We start from the raw sequence: 22,546 nt of genomic DNA, 5'->3' as shown, positions 1-22,546 counted from the left end.
CGCACATCCCTAGAAGAAATAATTACCTTACCCTCTATGGAGGAGAGGGGGAGAGAGGCATAGCTGACCAAGGCTGATTCCTAAAATGAGAGGTGAAAGGAAGGGCTCAAATGTGCCAGGATACCAGTGTGAAGGCTGGCTGCAATAAGAGAAAGGCATTCTGCTCATGCTCAGAGGCACTCCCCCCCCCTCTCTTTACAATTTCTTTATGCCACGATACATTTGTTGGCCCTTGAGCGCCGCTGGGCTGTTCGCGCCTCCTTAGGCAGGCCTGTCCCTGCCAACGCCGGGGCGAACACGCAGCCACGCGCCTGGGGGGCTCCGCGCGCCGCGCTCCCAAAACTTTTGCCCTACCTTCCCTGCCAAAGTTCCGAAGTTTGATGACGTCAGCAGCGCGGCCGCCAATCGGCGCCGAAGGTGTTATTTTGGGGAGGGGAGGGGGCGGCTCCCGCGGCTCCGGTGTCCGCCTGCTTCGCCTTGCCCAGTCCATGGAGAGGCGGCCGGCCGGCGGAGAGCGCCCCTGGACCTTCCCCAGCGCCGGCGGCTCCGATCTCGGGATCTGGGTGTTGCTGTCGCCGCTTCCTCCTCCAGGGGCCACGCTGGGCTGTCCACCGCGGGATTGGCTTGCCGAGTGAACGCCTGGGCGGCCGAGTTCCTCCAGCCTTTCCCCACCGGCCGGTCACCTGGACTGGGCAAAGCGGGGCAGCGCAAGGCAGGTTGTGCCTTCGGCTACGAAGAGTTGGACAGGCCGGATCGGGCCGCCCCGCCCGCCCCGCCCTCGCTTTTCCTGGGCTTTCTGCGGGGATCCGTCCCGGAATCCGAAAGAGATGCGCTTCCCTCGGCTGTGCTGAGGTTGCTGCGGGGCTCCTCCGCCGGTTGCCGCCGAGGCTCGCGGTTTGCGGGTTCACTAACGCCCCCCGGCCCGCTCCCCGCTTCTGGCCGGAGAGACAGCGAGCATGCTGGCGGCGGGGCGACAGAGTTCGGGGCGGCTCTGGCTGCTTCTGGGGTTGTGCAGCCTCGCGCTCTGGTTGCCTGCGGAGGGATGCCCGAGTAAATGTACCTGCTCCGGATCCAATGTGGATTGCCACGGTCTGGGACTCAAAACGGTGCCACGAGGCATCCCCAGGAATGCAGAGAGACTGTGAGTACCAGTCGGCGGTGGCGGTGGCGGTGGCGGGGCGGGGGGGGGGGGAGGAGGAGGCCGCTGCAGCGCCGGCCAGGTTACCTAGAAAGCGACTTCTGGGGCATAGACACTAATGGGAAAATAAGAGACGCCTGAGATAAAGCAGAGACGGAGAGTGGTGCTTATTCCAGGCTTGATCTAGGGGCCTCCTAGATTGAGCTGTGGCCACCGGGGGCTTAATGGCACGGATGTATAGACTGTTAGATTGTTAGCCATGGGGAAGATATAGGACTGCTCAGCTGTCTTCCTGGAAAGGGATAGAGCCGAAAGCACTCCAGGAAGAGAGAGCTGTCGTGTGAGTGTTTTTAATTGCTTAGCCATTGTGTGCAAATGTTTAAGAAAGGAAACGAGAAAAGAAGAAGCAGAAATAAACCCCACATGCAACAAGTATGTTTGGCATTTTTCCACATGATGCTCACTGGAATGTCTCGCCACCAGCATTGTGTGCTAGGCTGATTCACACTGCCACATCCCCCTCGCACCCTCTTGGGGCTCATCCCTGTAGCTGCCATTGGTGGGAACTGCACATTTTCAGGGCGTCTGATTGCATTTGCCACACTGACCGTGTACGGTGCTTCAAGCCTGGGCTGCTTTGTGCTGGCTTGCATGGCCAAAAGGAACAATCTGGGACTAACTCAGCCTCTGCGGTCTCCACAGCTGGCTTTCCACGAGTACTACATAACCGGGTGTGCGTGCGCGCACGCGCGCACACACAACATGCCGAGTAGATCTGGGGAGAGAAGGGGCCAAAGGCGCTATTAGCAAAGACATCCAAACCTAATGGGTAGCAGCCGGTCCTTTCCCTTTCCTGTGGCTTGTTAATTATTCTGGTCTATCAAGGCAATAGTAATCTCATCCTTTTGTATCTAATGTATGATCAGTTTTCATTCAGTATTTAGTGGGTTTATGAAACCAGCCATACAGCCACAAACAAAAAGGCCTGGTATCACATAGGTATGCATTTCTGAAAAAACAAGAGAGCCTTATGGTCACTTAAAGACCAGAAGAGTCATTGTGCCATAAACTTTCATAGACTAAAGATGCTTCATCTGATGCATGAAGCGTTATACTCAGCTGATGGAGAATGGTTACAGGGACCTGTCCTCTCTACAGAGGGGCACAGATTTAAAAACATGTAAATAGTAAGGTTAAAAGTAAAAAATAAATAAATATAGGGACACTTCTATTTACAAAATAGACATACACCATTTACAAAAAAAAGTATCTTTCCCCTCTGTGTTATATAGGATAACAGTTCATTTACCTAACGAAGTGGGCTCTAGTCTGTGCCACAACAAGTCTTTAAGATGGCCAAAGAGTCTTTTTTGTATTTGGTATAGCAGACTAACATGTAATTTGTACATATTTCTGGTTGCTGCTCTAAATTATTTTCCAAGCATGGGAGCCACTACTTATCTCATTAATTTCATTTGTGAGTACTTACATCAGCATCTCAGTGTCATGTTTCCTCTTCAGTCCTTTAGTATAGCTAAAGATTGGACAGAAAGTCTTTGGAAATATAAATCAGATAGCCCTACATCGGTCTATCATAACAATATCCATAGGGTCAGTAAAATACCCACTTACCTTTAAATACCACCATTATTAGGACCAGCTCATGTTTCTGCTGGCGTGATAAATATCAGTTGGTCCTAATAAAGGTATTATTTTACTGACCCTGTCAAATCCTTATGAGTATGTTCCATGGGAAATTAAACTGGCTTTACTTAGTATGTGTGCTTAGGACTGCAGTTACCACAATAGGTATGGCCCTCCGCAACTGATTGCTTCAGTCATATAACCTAAAATACACAGCTCAGTTCTTTATGCAGCTAGAAACACTTAGAACTGAACACTTGAGACCACCTTCCTACTGTTTGGAGCCAGTAATAACTGAACTGAAGTATGGATCAAAGAGGTCTTATTTACATGCTAGTGGCTAAGATTTTAAGAGCTTGATGTGTACATATAATGTAAGGAAAAGGTAGGCTAGAAGATGGTTAATGGATATTTGAACATTTGAAGTTCCCTGATAATGCCACTCTGCCTTTATGCCATCCCCAAGTAATTAGTTAAAATGACTGTCAAGATTTTCCTTTTGGTGAAGAATCCTTTTGGTACTGCATGTTCAACTTCAAGCCAGGGCGACATTTCCTCGGTACAAAATGCTTTTGAAAAGAATGGTTCATATTGAAAATGATGGCCCCACATTGAAAGCAGTGTTATGATCTCCAAGTTCCTACTCATCATTCACACTTAGAGGTCTAAATTCGAAAACACTTACATGACTGTCCTTATCTATCAATTTACATGAAAAGATAAACTGTTTTAGACTGCCGACCTTTGGTATGGCACCCTGGCCAGAATTAGGACAATGGTTCTTCCATCTCATATGCTTTCCGGTACTCTGCTTTTCTGGATGCCACACATCTGCAAAATTTATGGAAAGAGCACTTAGCTCTAGGCATCCAGATCAAGTTCACTGATACCATTAGGATGATAACAGCCCTAGCGAAAGACTTTGTTCTGAAGGAGTGGGAAGGAAACACCTTTTGGAAGCAGCTGTTCAGGCTGTTTCCCAACCTATCAAAGACAGAAGCACTTTGAGTGCTTGTTGGGTTGGGTCAGCTGTTCCTCCACACAATGCCAAAAGTCCTGATTAAAGGTGGGTAGAGATCTGATTTAATACCTACTTCCCTGGTCCTCCCTGCTTCCTAGTTTGCTCATCAGCCTGCTGGGAACACTAGCAGTCGGGAACATTGCTATAAGCTGGTGCCTTGGATCAAGGTTCACTTGTCCAGTGGCATGACAGGCTTTGTCCTGCATGCTTGTGTGACTTGGTGGTTACATGTGGAAGATAGCAGGAATTTTCAGACTTTAGAAAACTCAGTGCATTTGTAGAAGAATCTAGTGAAACAAAATACTGAGTCAATGAAAGTACCCTTAATGTAATAAGTATTTACTGGTGCATACCCTTTAGTTGCATACTGCTAATCCCTCCCCTAGTTTGCAGTGCCCAAATTGTCCTATATTTCTTCAAATCCGTAATTTGTCTGAAGACTTGGTGTACAGCCCTGCACACAGCTTGCTTAAATACCCACTTCAGTTCAATTTAAGTAGCTTATCTGTCCAGAGGAATGCAGTATAGGCAATACATTGTGCACATACATGGGAGTAAATCCTGTTGCACTCTGCAAGTGTTACTTCCGAGTAAACATGCCTAGAATTGGGCTATAATACACTACTACCAAGAGAAAAATAGTGCCCACAGATCTTCAGTTACCTTTGAACTCCTTGGTGTGCAAACACTAAATGCGATCAGGACTTTGCCAGCACGAGACAAGAGAAAGCAAAACTTGATAATGACATCAATGTCAGCATATCATGTGAAAAGTTCTACTTCGGCCACAAAAGCATAGAATTCAGTAACAAAATGGTAATGACATTTACTGTGAGAGCTTAATATGAGACAGCTTTTTACTGTTCCTTTTGCTGTTAATATAAATAAGCTTGTGTTTTGGACATCACATTTAAACCCCCAAGTATTATGATTCTGGTTTTGTCTCACTAACAGCAGGAATTATAAATATATTTTAGATTTAGATTTGCCTGACTTAACTTAGTTAAGAGATATGCATGATTGCATTCAGGCCCCTTAAACCCACAATTTAGCTTACTATTTAGGGTTGAAGAAATTAATTCTTGCTTGGAAATGAAACTTGCACCTTTGCTTCAGACTAAGTCCCATTGAGGTCAGTGGGACTTACCTTCCAAATAAACATGCAAAAGATCAGTCTATTTATTGCATGTAACTATGGGGCAGATGTTCTTGGCCTAGAGAATTTGAGCATGCTTGAATCATGACCACAACAAATCCCCAAATGTCATTTAGAAATAGGATAAAGTGTACGGCCTTCATGGCTGATAGTTTGACTTCTTTGGCACTCCTAAATGTGTGTGTGTGTGTGTATTGGGAAGAGGGCTGCTAACTCTCACTCATACTTTGGAAATTACTACTTTGCCAGGACATTTTAAAGGATGAAACAAATGTTTAAAAACTAACTTACATTTGCAGTCACAAATATTGCAATGCAAAGGTTTAAGAGTTAGCCTTTGGGGTTTTGTGCTTATGAAATCAGCATTTGTAGCAAAAGTCCATTTCCTTTCCCTGACTTGTGTGCTACAAAAGCAAACATTTGAGGAGCTTGAAAGCAGATGTAACAGCTGAAATATGAGGGATTAATCCAAAAGCTTGTTTCTTTCCACCTGATTTGTGATTATTGATAACCATTTGGAATTGAATTTTGTGCCTAAAAAGGGGACATTAGACACCTTTCTAGTCCAGTTGTGCTGAAAGTGTTACTGACTGAGATAAGTCCTTTAAGTTGTTTTCCTACCTTGCCTTTCAACCAGGAACAAGAAAAATGAGCTTCTTGCATTGTCATAATAGCTGCAGCTGTATGTTAAGAAATAAGTGGGAGTTAAATATTCAAGAGATCCGGCCAAAATGGATGATCTCTTAATTAGATTGCGCCGGATGAAGTTCTGTAATATAGTGAGGAGCATTCTGCTAATTACATTAGTATGAATAGGTCAGACCATTTTATTATTGAGCTTCTAGTCTAAACAGTAACAGAATCAAGATCACCAGGAACTGTTTTCATGTCACTGCAGAGCTATGGACCACTGTGTGGTTATGAGCAAGTTACCACCTCTGTTTCACAGTCTGTGAAATGGGAATACCAGTGAGTGGCTTACATGCTAAAAATGTAATACCATTTACATTACATGAGATCATTTGGGCTAAGGACTGCAAGGTTGTATTAAGGTTCATTTGCCTTCATTTGTCATTTGCCTTCCTTCCACCTGCTTAGTGGCACATCTGGAGTCCACAGAAGAGGGAGGTGTAGACAACTGGGCAAAGGAAGGGGCAATGGGCAGAAGACGTCAAAGCAGACTCATCTCCCACCACCTTGGGGTGTGCACCCAGTGTCGGGGCTGCAATGCTGGCTTAAGACCCTTCGTTGCCTGAAGCAGAGCCCAACCTTACCCTTCTCTAGGGCTGAGATGTTAAAGAGTCTTGCTGCACCATTCAGACACCAACATCTACCACCAGAAGCAGGTTACTTCACCCTGCTGCATGGCAGGACCAGCCCTGGCAGCGTTGCAAGGTGGCTTCCCGGTTTGGAGCCAAGATTCTGACGTGTGTACAAAGCTCCAAGTTCATTGTTGAGCACAAGTTTGGCCTAGGGATAGGCTGACTATATTTCCTTAAGACAAAATGGGATATTGGGATGACAAAAACGGGACGGGGTTATGTAATATTCCATATTCATGAAAAAGTAAGACGATAATAACAGTTTTATTACATGAACATATTGAGCTAACAATTATTCTTCAATGACAGAACTCATACAAAAATAAAGGAAACTGCGCTAAGGTCAAAATAATAATAATAAAACCACAATATAACAAAACAGCTGCAGCTCCCTTTGTGGTCTCTCAGGCTATAAGAGAACTAAAAAACAACCTAAACTCACTGCAAAAGAACATGGAAAGGGGTGCAAATGAATAACACTAATTTATTGTATATACACAAAAAAACCGCTCATAAATATACATATATAAAATACTTATAAAATATCGCATAAGCAGTAAACAAATCTGTATGGCATACCACACTGAACACTAATGCAGGACTGCAGTGGCTAGACTGCAAAAAATCATAAACATACACCAAAAAGAAAAAAGAAAAAAAAGGAATGAACACCCCGACTGCTATCACAAGCCGGTATATGCTAATGTCCCACTGGAGAGTTCCGCTGTAATAAAAAAATAGCTAACAGCCTGTTGAACCGAAATATGAGTCTGAAAAGTCCAAATCAAACTGAATGTAGGGCAGAAAGAATCTCTATGGGCGGAATGATGGTAGAAATAACAGTAAAACTCACCCTCCTGGCTCCCACACGCTGAATGGGGCTTAGCGACCGCCTCTTGAATTCCCCATCACTGCAGACAAGCAAGGGGGCTGCGTCTGATCATTGCTAGCTCAAGACGCCTGGCCCTGACTGGATAAAGAAAATGGAGCTTCCTCTTTTGTCACATTAGTAGTTTTACTGCATGCCTTGATTAGCATAGAGCCTTATGATAAACGCGTTCAGTTTTTTACAAAAAATTAAAAACGGGACAAAATTGACATTTATATTAAAACGATGGGACAGTCGGGAAATATGAAAAAAAATGGTACTGTCCCATTTAAAATGGTACGTATGGTCAGCCTAGCTAGGGAGAAACACTGAAAACGGTTCATCCTTTAAAGGTGCAATGCATGTTTAGACTGAAAAAATGGCATGCTGGGGCATGCTGGGAGTTGTAGGCCTTTTTCTGTCCAGAAATGCATAGGATTGCGCCCTAAATTAATTTATGAATTTACATAAAGCCTTGCACTTTTTGCCCCACACATGTGACCTCCAACTAGACTAAAATCTACTAATGTGAAGCGTTTGCTATATATGTAGTAAGCGGCAGTTGCCTGTCTTTGAACGAAGGCTGCTAGTAATTGTTATGAAGCTCAGTAATTGGCAGCGAGCGAAGAGTTCTGCATTTTGCATCACATGGCCTACTTTAGGCTTTCCTCTAAATGTCTGTTGTAATTCTTACAGAGCTATGGTGATGTTAGCAATATCACACATAAGCCTAAATAAACAATGCAGAAATACCTCAGTGATACATCCTTCTAGCATTAGGGCGACTAAATACAGAGGACATAAATGGTGGTTAAAACAAAAATACTTATGATGATTCACGTAGTAAACACCCAGAGTGCCTACCCTCTACATCGCAACCGCCCCCGAGAAACTATTTTCCTCTTAAACCTCAAGAAAGGAAAAAGTCAGATGAAAAAGAATTTAGATTGCAAACCACTATTTTTTCCCTGCCCTCCCCTCTGCCCCCCGCCCAAGGATGTTTTCAAATACCTTTCACATGACCAGGTTCTGCTGTTGCATAGCTAGAGCATGTATGGTCTTCATTTTCTTAGTTGGATTAAGATGTGCTGCTAAAAGCTATAATTCATTAGACATTTCCTGCTCACAGAGTGTGGCAGCTTTAAAAGCATCCATCATAATGGAGAACTGCTTGCTCTAACAGTGTATTAAAATAAGTTTAAACAGGTAGTCCCATTTATGAATAACGAAGGGAGTTGTTGAGAAGTAGAGCTAGTCTTAAGGAGGCTCATATATTATAGGCTGTACTGACTGGCCTATCAAGGTTTGCATGCATTTAATGCCAATATGATACATCCGTCTTTTGATTCTCTCACAGAAATGTTGATGGGCCACTTTGAATTCTGGCACAGTGTGGACGTGCTGCTTCTAGCCCAGCTGTGGGTTCCTAGTTACACTAAAACACATTGTGTTTTTTAAAATAACATTTACTTTCTGTCCTTTACTGTCAAAGGGAGAATAGTCCTGTGCAAAACAGTTTCGGGGATGTTTTGGCAATTCACCTGCAAGTGATTAATAATCATTCTTACAACTGTTCTTTTGACTGTTCACTTTAATTTTGAGCAGAGAATTCAGCGTCATTGCTGAATGACACATGGAGCCTCAAATAACCTAAGGACATGCCCAGGCAATTTAATTAATTTTATTCACCCTACTTTTATCTATTTAAAATGTTTCCACCATATGGCTTCTGCACTTAGGGTGGCTACTCAGTGATCTCCATTCGGTGCTCTCTTGCAGAAATGAAGTGATGTGCGTACCTTCCGCATGAGCTTCATTGGCTCATTCCCCTCCCCCGCCCCCATGGGGAACAGTATGGGATGACGCTTGTACAGTTGTGACTGAATTTCACATTTTCCTCCCCACTTCAAAACTAAGGTGTGGAAGGACGCTACAACTTACACTTGAGAATGGGTTTTGTAGGGTCACCCTGCTTTTCTCCAGTCACTTTGCCTCCTCTTTCCCCTGCTGCTGCTTTGGGTGAGCTCTTTCCCTCTCTTTTCCTGAAGAGAGAGAATGACTGTTCAAGCCTGACCAGGTTTACCCAGAATCAGTATTCAGCAGGCCTTACTCCCAGGTAAGTGTGCCTAGGATCGCAGCCTGAGAATACAACCGGAATGTGACAATGGCTGCATTTGCATGCAAGAATAAGCCAGGACTTACTGTGAACATGCTGGTGCATGCAGCTTGTTCACTTCACTAGAACAACAAGTAAAGAAACCAGGAAGAAGCCCCAACCAATGCTAAGCACAAACCAGTGCCGAGGAGCATGAAAGAGTGCAAAGCGTGGGAAGGATCTGAAACAGACACTGGTGGTGCAGCAGCCAGATGAACCACTACGTGTTGCCCTTGGAGAGACTTGGCAGGGTCTGTGGTTTGTGTCTTCTGCCTGCCTACCTCTTCTTGACCCCATTAACATGCACTGGTAGGGGAGCTGGTTTCCCATGTTGTGATCGTATGCTGCTGTGGTTTGCATGTGCATAGTGGAGCAATGTGGGTGATCCAGTCGCTTGGGTTTTTCCACCCAGGTGCCCACTGTGGCTGAGGATCTGGTGGGAAGGACATATGTGATTGTGCCTGCCTATGTTGTTGTGGCATTCACAGACATACTGTAGCATTTTGTTTGTTTGGTTAGCTTATTTAATACCCTACTCTTGAGTCTCTTGGGTCTGAAAACAATAATCAATTTAAAAACAACAATGATAAAACAACATCAGTAAAATAATGCAGTAAATTAAACCAACAGAACAGCCAGAAATCTCTGCATAAAAACAGTGTAATCTTATATGTCTACTCAGAATTAAATTCCACTGAATTCAGTGAGACTTATTCCCATATACGTGTATATAAGATTGCAGCTTAAACACTCTAAAAAGCCTGGACGAAGAAAAAGGTCCTCCTTTGGTGCCAAAATGACATCAAACTCAGTATAGGTGAGCCTTGCTAGGAGGAGCATTGCATAATCGGCACTCCACAGCTGGAAAGGCCCTATCCCTGCTCACCACCCATTTTATCTGATAAGGTAGGGGACCCAAAGAATGGTGTCTGATCTTAATACTCAGGCAGATATATGTGGGAGAAGGTGGCCTCTAAGATACCCAGACAGCACCTTGAGGAAGTGGTTCCCTTCCCATTCCCATTCCACAGTGCATGCGAATGGGATCTCTCCATCTTCTGCCTGGAAATAAAGAAGCAGCCAGAGCATTCTGCTGTCTTTTCTGTGTAGCGCAGATGAAGCAGTGCCAGGCCGTGCCTAGTCACCTGGCAGGAATGTTCACTCGCCACAGGCGGCCAGCCACCTGGCTAATTACAAGGTTGCTAAAACTCTTATGGATGATCTAAAAGAAAAAGCCAGAAATCAGACATAAAATTATTGATCTATTTTGCTTGCCTATATTGAGATATTGACAGAGCATAATTTGAGCCAGGGTCTAAGATTTCCAGTGATCTCCAAGTATACTACATTATAGGGTGGTTTTGCTTGTTACTAAAGCGAAAGTATTATAATTAATGGGGCGCATGGGTTTAGTGAATGTCGCAAAAAGCTTCAGCAACGGTTTTAATGCTGGACGTAATATTGCAAAGTATCCCTGCATTTCTATGCTTGAAATATCTGGATTTTAAAGTATTTTAACTTCCTGTAGCTTTTGTTAAATGGATTTCTTAACATCCTTTATACCTTGAGTATGTAACATTATCTCAATGTGAAAATGAATAATGATCTTTACACTGCATGATTTATGTGTGCTACATGTTACAAGAATGGTTGATAAGATTTAGCTTTGCTCAAAGCACGGATAAACTCTTTTAACATAGGTTCTGAACATGTAAATTTTGAATGCATGCTGACCATGAAGTTTTTATGAGGTCTGTAGTGTTATGTTACATAAAGGCTTAAATGCATTCCTGGATGGAATGGATGAAGTTCTCCTGACTCTTTGGGAACATTTTGTGTTACACCCTGATTTGTTTCATTTCATTGCAGAGTTTAGTTAGTTAAGCTTCAACATTTCCAAAAAAATTGGCTGGATTGTTATTGATTTTGCTAAACGTATTACTTGAGATTAATTATCTATACATACACATGCATGTATAAATTAAACTATCAGCTTGTGAAGGAGTATTGTGGGGCAGAACACTTGTGGAGAGAGCAATCCTATGGCCTCTAGACAGCGGCTAGACAGCCATAGGATATGCTGTTATCCGGGAACTGACCTTGGAGCCCACACTCTGAGGTCGGTTCCTGGAGAACCGACCTCCCCCAACTTCTGTGCTGCCTTGGAGGCAGCACAGAACAGCCCCATCCTCCATGCTCACAAGAGGAGTGTGGAGCGGCTGGAAAGGGGCATGGCTGGGGGCATTACGGGGCGGGGAGAGCATAGCTGCCTGTATGACACATCCTATGTGTAGTACAGCAGGCTCCTTCCCCTCTCCATGCTCCTGTGGCTAGACAGCTGCAATCGGCTCTCTAGCAGAAAAAGCAGGACAGGAGGAGCACGGAGGGAACAATCCCCTCTGTGCTTCTCCTGCCTTGCTTTGGATAGGTGGTCACCTCCGAGTTTGGAGGCAGCCTCTCTATCTAGATAGGATTGCGTCCTTAGTGAAGTGTTCTCTGGTGAGTAAAGAGCACAATCTGGGGCTGAGTGTGGAAAAGGATCTCGGTACTGAGTAGAGTTTATGTGCTGCTGGCATCTGTGTCTAGCTCCTGTGGTCTGCACCTGTGAAGAGACTTGTCCTGCCATGAGACAGATATGCCAGGCATGGAGCAACACACCAGGCAGCGGTGTAGCAATGGCACGCTTCCCTGTTCCCCTACAAGAAGTCCAGCTTCATGGCCTCAGCTGTCTCATAAGCATGACAAGCTCCTGCTTGGGCAATGCAGGTAACCCAGGTGAGCAAGAATACTGAGATGAGGCCTTCCTGGGGATTATCCAATCATTTTCTTACTGGCTGCTGGGACTGCTTCAAAGACAAGTGAAGGCCTCCAGCTGCTGCCATCTTCATTTCCCATGAACACCTTTGGGCCACCTGTGGAGCTCAGAGACATTCTTAGAAAATGCAGATGGCAGGTGGCTGGAGGCCAATGTTTTCCTCTGCAGGACCCCCAGCCCCCACGAAATTGAAGGGGAAGAAGAAAAAGGGAGTCACTTCTGTCTGGTAAAGGGGGGTGCTAGGGAGAGCAGTGGTAAGCCAGCTGGGGGGGTCAGGGAAGCCAGCAGGAGCAGGTAGGGAGGGGAGCTGGAAGCCAGTGAGGGCTGGGAGCAACCTGGTTGGGGAGGGTTGTGTGCTTTATGTATGAATGAATGGGGTCTGCATGTGTGAAAAAGAGAGATGGAGAGAGAAAGGGTTTAAGGGGGGATTTTTGGGAGCATCCTGAAAAGGGGTGTGCATGTTTTTTTGGACTTGCATAGTGAGCTGGGGAGAGAGAGAGTGTGTATGGCAGATGATCCAGAGTAAGAGAGAAAAAAATGTAGGTGGGGATGAGTTGCCCGGGAGAGGTGAGAAAAAGGTTGCTTAGGTTACTGTTGGCACTGAAAACTGTGGCTTAGTTCAAAGGAGTCCTTTAGTGTGTTGGGGCTCAGTCCCCACCTCTGCCTTGGAATGTCTTTGGGGCACGTTATTTGTCCTTTGTGAGTTGTCTTGTCTCCCATGACAGCCATTTTGTGGTGGTGTCCAGGACAGTTTTTCAAATTGCTAGATATGGCCATTGGCCTGAAAAGCTTATTTACCTTTGATCTAATGTGCCTGTGTATGTGTTGCTGCACTTCATTGAGGCTCTGGTATTTGTGAGGGAACATTTTGGGGAAGGAACAGGAAGGGGCTTCCTGGGCGAGCAGCCCAAGAATCTGTGGGGTCCCAGAACTGCAGCACGGTGGCTGGAACCAAGGGTGGTGATGTGCTAGCCCCTTTCTGCTTCCGTCCTGACCGTAGGATGCAGCTATCCCGCTATACATCTCGGAATGCCCCTCCTTCATGAGCTTGTGTGTGGCTGGGGGCACGGGGAGGGGCAGCACCTAGTAGCTCTCTTGCATGTCCTCATCCACCAGGCTTAAGGGCCAGATTTTCCTTGCAAGCTTGTACATTACCTACAACGGAAAGCAAGAGGCGCTATTATGTGGTTTAGGTGTGGCTACTGGTTATTCTGAACATTTTCCACGAAAACGTGTTGACATTTTCAAATTTCAGCCTTCATGCAAAAAGCAGAGTTGCCAGAATGGTAAGGCTTATGCATTTCCCTTATCTACTGTTCAAACACCGTAATTGTTGAAATATTGTCTGAACAGCCTCAAAGAGAGAGCAAGCTGGTAAGCTAATAAGCAAACGGATTCCCTTTGCAAACACTTTTGTAAAGTGGAGGCTTCTTAGTTCATGTATCCCAAAAGGGGCGTGTTTCACTACTAGCCAGATTAAAAATTAAGTGTCGCCACAGACTGAGGTACATGTGAAACACTTGCGGGGCTGCTCAAAGTGGTGCTGCTGACAGTCTCTGGTCCCCTAACAGCTTCGCAATTGAGGGTTGGTAAAATACTTGCATTTTGCATAACGACTATCCTTCTAAAATGCCTGCTGTAGCTGGCAAATAAAAACAAAACAAAAAGCAGGGAAACTCCTGGTTTGCATTTCAACAGTAAAAGCAAGAAACGAGTCATCCAGTGGCTTGGTAATAATTTAAAAACATGGAAAATACATTAGTTAATCATATGGATGTAATCAGCCCTATAGATATTGCATCCTAATATAGTTATAATGTTTTGTGCAGTGGTGCAACAGATACACAGACATGTCAAGTCTCAAATGGGCATTTGTTGCTCACCACTAGTCTTTAATGAATTCAACAGTTTATTATTCAAGTTATTATTCATTGTACAATTCAAGAGAATTATCATCATCATCCTAGCTTTTCTCCAAAGAGCACACAAGTTTCTCACCCTCCCTTTATTTTATTCATTTATCTGTTCATTTATTTACAGGTTTATATATAAACTGCTTATATCTACAGATTTCAAAGTGATGTCCACAAACCATAAAAACATAAACATATAAAACCAATACATAGAATATATTGTATTCGTTACAATAGTTATGTGAATAGCCTAGGCTGAAAGATTTCAGCTGTATATATCTCATGAGCCGTGGCCCATGTGCTCCATCCTTATGTCTCCCTTTCCTTCCTCAGTCCTTTCTGTGCCACAGTTAAAGTCTTCGTGGGCTAATTAATTATAATTTCCTGTCATGTCTGAACTGGGAAACTATAGCTACTGGCATCAGAACAAACCAGGATAATGAAGCACGGTAAGAACTTTGTTTAAGATCTTGGTTTGGTCCGATCCTGGTAGCTGTAGTTTCTCAGTTCGGATGTAATAGGAAACTATGGTTAATTAAACCAGGAAGACTTCAACTGTGGCATGCCAAGAAGGGAGGAGGAAAGAGACAATATGAGGATGGAGTGGGCGGGCACAAGGATTATGCATGTCTTGGGTTAATAGGCTGAGATGGATATGTCCAAACAAAGCCAGCGACTGGCCCAGGGTCACTCAGTAAGCTTCATAATTGAGTAGGCTTTTGAACCTGGGTTCCCCTAATCCAACACTTTAGGCCACTACATCACACTGGCTCTCACTCCAGTGGTTCAGGAATCTGGCTAGAAGTCAATGGGTAATTTGGATACAGAATCAACACTAGTAACTGGGCCACGTATTCATCTGTGATTGGTTTCCAGAGTTCAGTAATAAATTAGTGTTGTGAAGCAGGTATGCACTGGCGACAATATTGGGAGTACAACAGGACATAGACGTAAAAGACAAGGTTGAGACAAAGGAGACAAGGAGTCAAAGGCAAGAAGACAGCAAATAGATATGGGCCATAGAGAGGAGGACAGTTCTGACATGCTAGTAGTCAGAACTCTGGAATATCCTGGCCTCGGATTGGTCTGACCCAGGAAGCTTTAACAAGACAGCCAATCAGGAAGGTCCTATCACTTCTTCAGCTTCTTACATTGCTTCAGTGGCTGAGGAATGTGGACATAAAGGACTGGGGATTTGGTCGTGGAGGATTCAGGGCTGATTTCCCCCCCCACACACACACACACACTTTCCCCAGCTTTCTGAGAAGAGCAGAAGCTGAGAACCTCATGAAAATACCACCATGCACTGTTGTACTGGAAGAAGGAAGCACTGCTCCCTCATTCCTGAGAGTAATACATTGTTATCAGATAGCTTGATTATACATGTCCCTCCACTAAAAGGTTAACATGTGAATCTCCCCTGTGTCTTAAGCACTTGCTGTGTTACATTTTTTCATTGTACAGAGCCAGTTCTGCTATGCAACACATGGCAAGTGAAACCATAGGGGAGTGGCGCAGGTAAATGAAGGCAGGATTTGGTGTCTGAATGGTGCAGCAAGTCTTTTTAAAGTGTTGGCCTTCATGGAGGGAAGTCACCATTTGGGCCCTGCTTCAGACAGCAAAATGTTTTGGGCCAAAACAGTCACTGCAGGCAGAAGAACTGCAAGATAATAAGGAATGAACCTACCGATACGCTATGCTCATTGACTAAGGCCATCTTCCATGTGCTTCCTCCAAGGGAGGCTCGGAGTGTGGCTACAAGGGAGAGGGCCTTCATGGTCATGCCCCCCCCCAATTATAGAATAAACTCCCCAGCGAGGCCTGCCTGGTGCCAACATCGTTATCTTTACAGTGCCAGACCTTCCTCTACTCCCAGGCATTTGGCAGTATATGATAAGGTTTTTAATCAGGTCATGGGATATTGTTTGGATATACATGCGTGTACGTGTGTCTGTTCTGTTTATATGTTTGTAATAGCTAAGCTATTTTTGTATTATGTAGAGCCAGTGTGGTGTAGTGGCTAGAGTGCTGGACTGAGAGTCGGGAGATCCGGGTTCTAGTCCCCACTCGGCCATGGAAGCTCACTGGGTGACTTTGGGCCAGTCACAGACTCTCAGCCCATCCCACCTCACAGGGTTGTTGTTGTGAGGATAAAATGGATGAGGATGAGGATTATGTACGCCGCCTTGAGTTCCTTGGAGGAAAAAAGGCGGGATATAAATGTAATAAATAAATAAATAAAATAAATATTATGCATAATACTGTATTTTTAAGGCTTTTACTCTTTGTAAACTGCCCAGAGAGCTTTGGCTATTGGGCAGTATAGAAATGTAATTTATGAATAAACTCAATATTTTTGCCACCTTGAGCTCTGCACATAACATGCAGAATGCAAAAGCTAACTAAATAATAATAAGTGAGACCCACAACAAAATGTTGCAGTGAGAACTGCACCTGTTCAGGGTTCTAGCCAGCCAGAAAACTGCATTCTATTCCTCTCCCCTTGGTTGTCTAGTCCCCCCCCCCCAATCCTCCCATAGCATTGTGTACCCACTGAGCATGCTTAGTCCTCATTGGGCTATTTTGGCTTTCTTTTTTTTCCCTTCGGTTTTTTCTTCCAAAATATTTTTTTGTAGTTCTGCAAAGGTTGAGGTCCTCCCAAGCCTGTTGATAACACCCTTTACATGTAGATCATTCTATTTTGGGTACATTAGGAGCCATACTCAGATAACTGAGTTTGTTATTAGTATGTATGATAATGTATAAGCTTGCTGTAGCTAAATTATTCCAACTGCACAACTGACTCTATATATGGGGAACCCCGGTCAATCTGGCTTTACAGAGAACAATATCAATTATCTGGTTGTTGCTTAGCTTGGAGAAACAATAATTGGTTTAGAGAAAAATCTGGTCAGGGCTAGGAATACTGACACAATTGATGCCAGGGGTTACTTCCTCTGTGGCCATGGCAGGGCCTGCCAAGCGGGAGGAAAACCTAAGGACGGGCAGATAATTGTGGGTTTTCTTTTTCAGTTTAGCAACTAAAAACCCTAACATCTTTCCTCTGTACGTAATGATCAACCACAGTTTTCTTGTGCATCATCACAGTGGTTGCACCATCTTCACTTTTGCTAGCTTGAGTAGCCAAGCTGGCAGATTGATCCAATGTAAGGATTATGGTATTCCATGGCCTTTGGCTAGTGCAAATAAATGATTATGTAATTTCTTTCCATAGTAACTTCTACCAGAGTCACATTAGTTGGCAAGCAGCTTCTGCTACCATGGGAATGCCTCAACCTGTTTGCTTGCCATTAGGAATTCATCCTGGGACTTGGACAGGAGACTTGATGGTTGTATCTGTGCCATTGTAGCATAGGGAGTTGGTGTCCATACTGTTGGTGGTGTTTAAATTGCAGTTCATATATAAAGTAGGTTAATCAGATGTGAGCACATGCTCACATAGACTTATTTGTTACTGGTTTGATTTGGCATTTTTGAATCATGGTAAGATTGTCACAGATCTTCAAATGTGTTACTAGAAAGCACAGATTCTTCCAGCTGTGCTCTTATCCACCACCACAGATGGGGCAACAAGTAGTGAGTCCAACCTGAAGACAATTCAGAGATGTAGGCACAATCCTATGCATGTTTAGATGGAGAAAAGGCCAGCATGGGGCATACTGGGAGTTGTAGGCCTTTTGTCCATCTAAGCATGCATAGGATTGCACCCTTAGACCACTGTATTAAGTGCAGGGTTGTCTGTTTGCAACCTGGAGATTTCCCATCAACTTTAAACTTGTTGTGGAATCGTGAAATGAGGCAGATCTGGCTTTTTCCACCACTCCCTCCCCCTATTCTTTCATTCTCCACTGCCTCCCCTGCCCAGTGAACAGCATGACTAGAGTCCTGCTTCCTACAGCAGGCAGGGGATGGTGAAGCAGAAGAAGACGCTACTATACAACAATAGCATGTGTATATAGATCTGCCATTTTGAGCTTAACACTTCATGCATCTGATGGGCCACTGACAGTGTCCATGAAAGCTTATGCCAGAATAAATTTGTTAGTCTTTAGGGTGCCACTAGACTCTTTGTTGTTTTTACCACAATAGACTAACATGGCTACCCCTCTGAAAAAATAATAATTCTGGCTTTTAACTTTTATTTTGTTGCAGATGGCATTGTCAAGGTTGGCAAAAGGTGATGCTACCAGTTCCATTGTGCACACACCTAGCATAAACTTCCATTAAGTAATTAGGCATTTTGCCATCCCTCTGGGCTTCACCAGAATATGTTTGTTTCAGCGGCCAGTATTGCTGGTGCCTGAAGCTCCCAAATGGAGCCATCAACTTTCTAGAAACGTCCCTCTAAAAGGCAAAGGAAATTGAATCTGGTCTCTTGTATGATGCTTTCCTGTGGCAAGGCATAAAACTTTGCTGCAGTTGGTGTAGAGGTGGTAATGTCCATGAAAGATTTTGTTCCCCAAACCATTGACTTCCATTTGAATAAAATATAAATATGCTTAAAAGTAATTTTCAAATTTGAGTGATGGATGATAGGCCCACAGTGCAAGTTTCAGGAAATAGCTATTCTATGATCGGGAAGGCTGGAACAAAAGGTACACTGTCACCCACTGCCAAGCCCTTAAGAATAATAGTTGAAAGCAGAACTCTTAATATGGCTTAATGGCACAAGTATGTAGAAACACCAACGTAATAAAAACAGTGCAAGTGGGATTTGAAAAGCAACTGGGAAAAAATTAACATGAGGATGCATCTGGCTGATGGGTGGGAGTTTAAAAGTGTCCTCATGTTCTCCTGGCAAACACAGTGGTTCTGGTTCTTATTAGAACAATTTAGAAGTCAACAAACTGCTGACCTTAATTAAGAAGCTTTTCATAATCTATCATCCTCTTCCTACAGCAGTTCCTTGCTAAATAATTTTAGCTTGTTTTGAGTTTGGAAAATCTGTGTCTTTGAATGTTCAGCATGTTTGGAGCTAAGTGGTGTTTTTCACTGTCTATGAGACTATAGCCATAAGTAATAACAACCCTGAAAGGTCTGTTTTGTTGTTCAGTCGTTCAGTCGTGTCCGACTCTTCGTGACCCCATGGACCATAGCACGCCAGGCCTTCCTGTCCTGCGCTCTCTCCCGGAGCGTGCTCAAGTTCATATTCATTGCATCCGTGATGCTATCTAGCCATCTCATCCTCTGCCGTCCCCTTCTCCTTTTGCCTTCAGTCTTTCCCAGCATCAGGGTCTTTTCCAGGGAGTTTTCTCTTCGCATTAGGTGGCCAAAATATTTGAGCTTCAGCTTCAGTATCTGTCCTTCCAATGAGCACTCAGGGTTGATTTCCTTTAGGATGGACTGATTTGACCTCCTTGCAGTCCAGGGCACTCGTAAGAGTCTTCTCCAGCACCACAGTTCGAAAGCATCAATTCTTCGGCGCTCAGCCTTCCTTATAGTCCAGCTCTCACAGCCATACATTACTACTGGGAAAACCATAGCTTTGATTAGACGGACCTTTGTCGGCAAGGTGATGTCTCTGCTTCTTACTATGCTGTCTAGGTTGGCCATAGCTTTCCTCCCAAGGAGCAAGCGTCTTTTAATTTCATGGCTACAGTCACCGTCTGCGGTGATCTTGGAACCCAAGAAAGTAAAATCTGTCACTGCTTCCATTTCTTCCCCTTCCATATGCCAGGAAGTGATGGGGCCAGATGCCATGATCTTAGTTTTTTTAATGTTGAGTTTCAAACCAGCTTTTGCACTCTCCTCTTTCACCCTCAACAAGAGGCTCTTGAGATCCTCTTCGCTTTCTGCCATTAGGGTGGTATCGTCTGCATATCGGAGGTTGTTGATAATTCTCCCAGCAATCTTAATTCCGACCTCTGATTCATCCAACCCGGCATTTCTCATGATGTACTCTGCATATAAGTTAAATAAGCAGGGTGACAATATGCAGCCTTGTCGTACTCCTTTCCCAATTTTGAACCAATCGGTTGTTCCATGTCTGGTTCTTACTGTTGCTTCTTGACCCTCGTACAGGTTTCTCAGGAGACAGGTAAGGTGGTCTGGTACTCCCATCACTTTAAGAATTTGCCAGAGTTTGTTGTGATCCACACAATCAAAGGCTTTAGCGTAGTCAATGAAGCAGAAATAGACGTTTTTCTGGAATTCTCTTGCTTTCTCCATGATGCAGCGAATGTTGGCGATTTGATCTCTAGTTCCTCTGCCTCTTCTAAACCCAGCTTGTACTTCCGGTAATTCTCGGTTCGCATACTGCTGAAGCCTAGCTTGTAGGATTTTGAGCATCACCTTGCTGGCATGTGAAATGAGCGCAATTGTGCGGTAGTTTGAACACTCTTTGGCGTTGCCCTTCTTTGGAATTGGAATGTAAACTGACCTTTTCCAGTCTTGTGGCCACTGTTGAGTGTTCCAGATTTGTTGGCATATTGAATGCAGCACTTTAACAGCATCATCTTTTAGGATTTTAAATAGCTCGGCTGGAATACTGTCATCTCCGCTAGCTTTGTTGTTACTAATGCTTCCTAAGGCCCACTTGACTTCACTCTCGAGGATGTCCGGCTCAAGTTCAGTGACCGCACTATCATGGCTATCAGGGACATTCAGATCTTTCCTGTATAGTTCTTCTGTGTATTCTTGCCACCTCTTCTTAATCTCATCTGCTTCTGTTAGGTCCTTGCCTTCTTTGTCCTTTATCATGCCCGTCTTTGCACAAAACGTTCCCTTGAGATCTCCAATTTTCTTGAAGAGATCTCTAGTCTTTCCCATTCTGTTGTTTTCCTCGATTTCTTTGCATTGTTCATTTAAGAAGGCCTTCTTGTCTCTCCTTGCTATTCTCTGGAACTCTGCATTCAGTTGGGTATATCTTCCCCTTTCTCCCTTGCTTTTCGCTTCCCTTCTTTTGTGAGCTACTTGTAAAGCCTCATCAGACAGCCACTTTGCTTTCTTGCATTTCTTTTTCTTTGGGATGGATTTCGTTGCTGCCTCCTGAACAATGTTACGGACCTCCGTCCATAGTTCCTCAGGCACTCTGTCTATCAGGTCTAATCCCTGAAATCTATTCCTCACCTCCACTGTATATTCATCAGGGATATGATTTAGGTCATACCTGAACGGTTTAGTGGTTTTCCCGACGTTCTTCAATTTAAGCCGAAATTTTGCAAGAAGCAGCTCATGATCTGAGCCACAGTCAGCTCCAGGTCTTGTTTTTACTGACTGTATGGAGCTTCTCCATCTTTGGCTGCAAAGGACATAATCAATCTGATTTCGATATTGACCATCTGGTGATGTCCATGTGTAGAGTCGCCTCTTGTGCTGTTGGAAAAGAGTGTTTGCTATGATCAGCATGTTCTCTTGGCAAAACTCTATTAGCTTTTGTCCTGCTTCATTTTGTACACCAAGGCCATGCTTGCCTGTTATCCCGGTGATTTCTTGACTTCCTACTTTAGCATTCCAATCCCCTATGATGAAGAGGACATCTTTTTTTGGTGTTAGTTCTAGAAGGTGTTGTAGGTCTTCATAGAACCGATCAACCTCAGCTTCTTCGGCCTCAGTGGTTGGGGCATAGACTTGAATTACTGTGATGTTGAATGGTTTGCCTTGGATTCGTACTGAGATCATTCTATCATTTTTAAGATTGTACCCCAGTACTGCTTTTCCCACCCTTTTGTTGACTATGAGTGCTACTCCATTTCTTCTAAGGGATTCTTGCCCACAATAGTAGATATGATAGTCACCTGAATTAAATTCGCCCATGCCTGTCCATTTGAGTTCGCTGATTCCCAAGATGTCGATGTTCAATCTTGCCATCTCATGTTTGACCACCTCCAGCTTACCTTGATTCATTGATCTGACATTCCAGGTTCCTAAACAATATTGTTCTTTACAGCATCGGATTTTCTTTTCACCACCAGACACATCCACAGCTGAGTGTCCTTTCGGGTTTGGCCCAGCCGCTTCACTCTTTCTGGCGCTACTTGGAAATACCCTCTGCTCTTCCCCAGTAGCATATTGGACACCTTCCGACCTGAGGGGCTCATCTTCCGGCGTCATCTCGTTTAGCCTTGTGATACATTCCATGGGGTTTTCTTGGCAAGAATACTGGAGTGGGTTGCCATTTCCTTCTCCAGTGGACCACATTTTGTCAGAACTCTCTGCCATGACCTGTCCGTCTTGGGTGGCCCTGCACGGCATAGCTTATGGCTTCACTGAGTTACGCAAGCCCCTTCGCCACAACAAGGCAGTGATCCATGAAGGGGAAAAGGTCTGTTACAACTGAATAAAAACGAAATGATAATTAGCATAAGGTATCACAGTCTTCTGCAGCCATCGAAGTATTTTTCTGGAAAAGAGTTGGCAGGTAAAAACTTTTTCAGTTGGTCCAACTCCATACATAAGATTAATTCCTTGAATCCCTGCCTGAAACAGAGGCTAAAAAACAGGTGAACCCTGCTACTTGAGTTGGAAGAAGGACTCTCAGCACTGCTTGAAAGA

At 44.2% G+C, this 22,546-nt stretch overlaps 1 protein-coding gene across 1 annotated transcript in view; it reads left to right on the top strand.

Moving 5' to 3' along the window:
- The first annotated feature begins 458 nt into the window (after positions 1 to 458).
- SLIT3 (slit guidance ligand 3) overlaps positions 459 to 22,546 on the top strand; it is a 693,114-nt gene continuing 671,026 nt past the window's right edge. The window contains exon 1 of the mRNA XM_084838630.1: positions 459 to 1,141. Within this exon, the coding sequence (XP_084694756.1) occupies positions 957 to 1,141 (185 nt within the window). The 5' untranslated portion in view covers positions 459 to 956. The remainder of the gene's footprint in view (positions 1,142 to 22,546) is intronic.

Source organism: Heloderma suspectum, chromosome 2 (genome assembly GCF_057233095.1).
Source record: "Heloderma suspectum isolate Gila_16-S chromosome 2, 16-S_ref, whole genome shotgun sequence".
Lineage (NCBI taxonomy): Eukaryota > Metazoa > Chordata > Lepidosauria > Squamata > Helodermatidae > Heloderma > Heloderma suspectum.
The sequence above is the reverse complement of the archived record's forward strand: the minus strand, read 5'-3'. Positions and strand labels throughout refer to the sequence as shown.